Source organism: Montipora capricornis, chromosome 14 (genome assembly GCF_036669925.1).
Source record: "Montipora capricornis isolate CH-2021 chromosome 14, ASM3666992v2, whole genome shotgun sequence".
NCBI lineage: Eukaryota > Metazoa > Cnidaria > Anthozoa > Scleractinia > Acroporidae > Montipora > Montipora capricornis.
In genome coordinates this window covers 7,399,161-7,404,160 of record NC_090896.1, presented here as the reverse complement: position 1 = coordinate 7,404,160, position 5,000 = coordinate 7,399,161, and the positions used below count along the sequence as shown (strand labels likewise).

Sequence of the window (5,000 nt, the reverse complement as noted above, 5' to 3'; positions counted from 1 at the left end):
TTTTAACTCTTAAGTTTAGTGAAAGCGAGAGATTGTTAATTGCAACGAAATTCATTCCACATGACCAATGCTATATGTGCGTGACAAAGGTTTAGTATTCCCAGTTAAGGTGGCTCAAACCAGTTTCAACACTTTTAGGGAGACCTTGTTATGAGAAGGATTGACACTACAATACTTTATCACGTAACAGCAATGTCATGTACCATAACATTGCTGTTAATTGATAAAATGTTGTAGTGTAAATCCTTCTATATGAGAACGTTTCTTTCAAGTGTGGAAACCGGTTTGAGCCACCTTAAAAACTTTCAAATCATTGTTAACTGCGTGACTGTATTGTAAAAGTGTTCACTGATTTAAGATTGCAATGTAAAAAAGAAAACATTTCTTTAGAAGTTCGTTTATCTCAAATAGATGGTACGGTGGAAATAAGTCTTTCAGGTCAATTGAATCGAGCTAACAACTTTACTGATCTATTCAATAACAAAAAAGGTGTGGATTTAATGGTATTCCACTTAAAGATTAAGGAAGATTCACATCCCTTTATTTCCATTCACGTCATTCTCCCACGGTCAAAGAAATTTCCATTGAAAACTCAGATCGTAATCACAATCAAAATAAACCCCTGCGATTCCAGCATCATCTGCGTATTTCCAGAAAGAAGACAACAGTCACGCCTTTTTGTAAAAAAACCAGACATTTTCAGGACTCGCGTTTTCCATATATAATAAGCTGCATTCACACACTGAAATTTTAAGCCAGTGAGCCTTTGATGTCACCTTTGACGTCACTTTTCCATGGTTCCGAGCATAGGTAGCCCAAGCTCGGTATACGATTCATAGACTTTGGGTGGGAAAATTAACTTTGAGCTAATAAATAATAAAATAAGCTGTAAATGTAGAAATAAACTTCACTTACCTGTACGTACAGTTGTCCTCGTCTTTTCTGTGCAATCGGAGCGCAGACTGTGTCTGTTTTAGACGGGTTTGTGGCTTACGCATTTTTATGATGTCGTTAGTTGTCTTTTTCCCTCATAAAGAAAAGAAAGGCTGGCGACTCGCGACGATCGGGACCCAAAAAATTGCTCTCGCTTCAGAAAGCAACGGACTGAATCTCCATAAAGACACCACAGCCTTAAGGCCAGATAAATTTCCTATCACATCAACTCCACTCCGGGATCGCATCGCATTGAGTTCTAGGATCCTGGTTAAGGTGGCGTTTACCACAAGTTGGATCATTCTGTAAAAATACGCGTAAAGTTGGTTACGTACAAACAAGTGTCATTGACAACTTTCATTTGCTCATAGCTGGTCTTAACGTTACGTTATCGACGAAAACAAAAGATCTGTCATTAGCCCCTTTTGTTTGTCCACCAGCAATTGTACATTACATCATTGTTCTCTTCTCTCTCTCTCTCTCTCTCTCTCTCTCTCTCTCTCTCTCTCTCTCTCTCTCTCTCTCTCTCTCTCTCTCTCTTTAGATTCATGACTGAGTAATTGCTACTCATTTGCCATCGCAAATTTTAATCATGCAAAAAGACTTAAAAATGGTTTTAATCGATATGTAGCAAATATTTCTACTTTCTTTGTCGCAGCAAAGCTGAATTTGCGATAATGTGCTTTATTGTGAAGTTAATAACGCACCTTTTTCATAATTAACGTAGGAAATACGCAATCTTAGGTACACGCCACAAAAATAATAAATAAAATCTTGATTTTAGCAGATTCTAAAGGTCTTTTAAGAAAAGATAATTGCTACCAAAGACCTCGTCAATCTGAAATATTTTTTACCCTTTGCGAGGTGAATTTCTGAAAAATATCGCGTCTTGAGGTATGAAGGAAACTCGACCTTAAAGTTCAAAATTTTTTCAGAAGGTTCGGAAATGTTTTTCTTTCATAAAAATTATTTTTTATCAAGTGAAGCTATTCATTTCATATACCATTTCATCATTGAATTATTTTTTAGTCGTTTATAAAGCAATTTTTGCGCATAGGGTCTGCGCCTTGAAAGAGGAATTGCATCCATTTTCGATTAATTCGATTTATTTGACTTTTTTCGATTTATTTGCAAAAACGTATTTTGTAGCAAATACTCATTTTCGTTGCAAATACCCACTTTCAGTTTTCGGCAACAAACTATCAATTTTTAACTTATATGCAATGATTTGATGACAGTTGGTCACATCAGAGGGTCGATCCGAGAAGTAACATGCTTTGAACTCCCAAAATAATAATTATTTTTTTTGCTTTCCTTCTTTTTTTCGTGGGTAAACATTTTGTCTTTCTCTTTCGTAAACTAGTTTTAAGTCTTACGTTGTTATGTTGGAAGGACCTTTACATGCCCAGCACGTGGTCAGACATGTCTGTGTCTGTACTGCAAAAAGCCAAACCACTTCGCTGACGTCTGCAGATCAAAAACCCGAAGACAACGATTTCACTCTTTGGAATAAGCCGGAAGCCTGACCCTGATATCTCTGCAGTTGTCCACCCCCCAAGACTTCTGGCAATCAGCCTTAAAGACGACATCAAAAGAGAACTAGATGAGATGGTTAACAATCACATCATAGCAAAGATCAAAAAAGGCGAACCTACACAATGGGTCAACAGACTTGTCTACCGCAGCAAGCAGAACGGGAGGTTAAGGCTCTGCCTGGATCCCAAAGACTTCAACGCAGCCATTCAAAGAGAACGACATGTCACTCCCACCATAGAAGAAATACTACCAAAGTTAGCTGATGATAAAGTATTTTCTATAGTAGACGCAAAGTGCGGGTACTGGAACGTGGGCTTGCATGAAGAATCTAGTTACCTGACTACATTCAATTCCCCATTTGGTAGATACAGATTCAAGCGCATGCCCTTTGGGCTCAGAATGTCTCAAAATGTCTTCCAGACTAAGATAGACCAAACATTCGAAGGATGCGAAGGCGTCGTAGGGATTGCAGACGACATTGTAGTTTTCGGAAAGACCACAGAGGAACACGACCGCAACATGCACACGATGCTAAAGCGCTGCATAGATACCGGGCCTACGCTAAACCCTGACAAGTGCTTCACAAAGCAAGACAAGATCAAATAATTCTATGGAGTAATTTGTGGCCAAAATGGTGTCCAGCCAGACCCAGGCAAGGTCTTTGCTTTGAAGCAGATATCTTCTCCTACAAACCGCCAGGAACTGCAAACCTTCCTAGCGCTAGCAAACTACATGGGCCCATTTATCCCAAACCTAATCATGAGTACACTGACAGCCCCACTCCGTAAGCTTCTGAAGGAGGACAACTGTTTTAAATGGTGCGCGGGGCGACAAGAGTCTTTTAATAAAATCAAAGACTATCAGCAACGAGATGACTCTGACATACTTCGATCCAATGAAAGAAACTATTCTTCAAGTTGATGCTGCCATGAACCAGGCAAAGACATGGAAATCGCTAATGCCTTGTCAAGATTATCACCAGAGAGACAAGACCCTATCCCCGGTATGAACGTCCAAATACACGAGATCTTTCTTCAATTTAGTAACAGCATGTTTCAGAAGATCAAAGAACAGAGCAGTTTGGACGCAGAGCTCAATGAACTGAAAGAAATGATCCACGCAGGTTGGCCGGCACACATCCAGCAAGTCCCAACACTCTTAAAGCCATACTGGCCCTACCGGGTCGAGCTTTCCACCGCAGAGGGTCATGAAAGCACATTATATGATCGTTCCCGTCACGCTGCAGAAAGAGATTTTGACAAAACTACATACGCCACACCAAGGAACCGACAGAACCAACCTGAGCTCTAGAACGTCAATCTACTGGAGAGGCTTGTACAAGGACATAGAAGAAACCACAAAAACATGCGGTACATGTGAAGAGCTCCAGAATAGTCAGCAAAAGGAACCCTAATCACCTCAGAGGTACCCTCAGGGCATGGCACACCATTGGCGCTGATCTCTTTACTCTTGATGGCTCCGAATATTTCGCGGTTGCTGATTATTACTCAAGGTACCCCTTTGTTAGAATTATACCGAGTGGGCAAAGCAACAGCAGAGCACAGTGGTCAAAATAATGAGGCAGCTCTTCAGCGAGCAAGGCATCCCCGTGGTAGTAAGATCTGACAACGGACCACATTTTGCCGGCCAGGCCTTTCAAGAATTCGCTCGCGACCTCAGTTTTAAGCACATTACAAGCTCCCCCCATTACCCTCGTAGCAATGGCTATATCGAAAGCCAAGTCAAGTCAGTGAAGTCAGCCCTCCTGAAGTCGAAAATGACAGAATCAGACCTAAAATGTCGCCTCTTTGTCTAAGAACTACCCCCTTTTACCACAAACTCCCTTCACCTGCTGAGTTACTATTAGGGCACCCAATTCAAGACAACCTCCCAAGGAAGATTTCAAGGGACCCATCAAGTGAAGACGTTATCTCCAGGCTGATCGAAAGACAACATCTGCAGAAACACTACTGTGATCGATCTGCAAAATCACTCCTACAACTAGCCCTAGGGCAAAGGATCACTATTCAAGATCCAGAATCAATGACATGGAAACCGGCCGAGGTAAAGGAAAGACTAGTTGGAACTCCCCGCTCATACGCTGTAACGACTGCAACTGGTAGAGAGCTGAGGCGCAACAGAGCCCACATACGAGAAGCGCATCAGGAAAACAGAGCAGTGGAACCCAACTGGAATGAGCAGTCGTCAACCAAAGATTCCCCTACTATGCAGGAAACCCTCTGGGGAATGAAACCATCACATCACCAGACACCTGCGCAACTGGCAGTGGTAGGCTGATTAAGCCCCCGGAGAGACTGGATCTGTAGGAACTGAGTCACACCAAGCTGCGGTTTTTAGGAACACTTTGAAACGATCATAATTGCATTGTTGCGTTTAGATATTCTAAAAGGAAGTTTACATTAATTTAGACCGTGTACCTTGTGGTCATTGGATTAGGTTTATGCACGTTTAGTCTATTATCCAGTTTGTCAAGCTTACAGGAAAGGAGGGATGTAATGATTTTATTGTAC

At 41.4% G+C, this 5,000-nt stretch overlaps 1 protein-coding gene across 1 annotated transcript in view; it reads left to right on the top strand.

The window, feature by feature from the left end:
- Nucleotides 1-3,414: 3,414 nt before the first annotated feature.
- LOC138033271 (uncharacterized) overlaps nucleotides 3,415-5,000 on the top strand; it is an 11,608-nt gene continuing 10,022 nt past the window's right edge. The window contains exon 1 of the mRNA XM_068881036.1: nucleotides 3,415-3,592. Coding sequence (XP_068737137.1) covers nucleotides 3,415-3,592 — 178 coding nt within the window. The remainder of the gene's footprint in view (nucleotides 3,593-5,000) is intronic.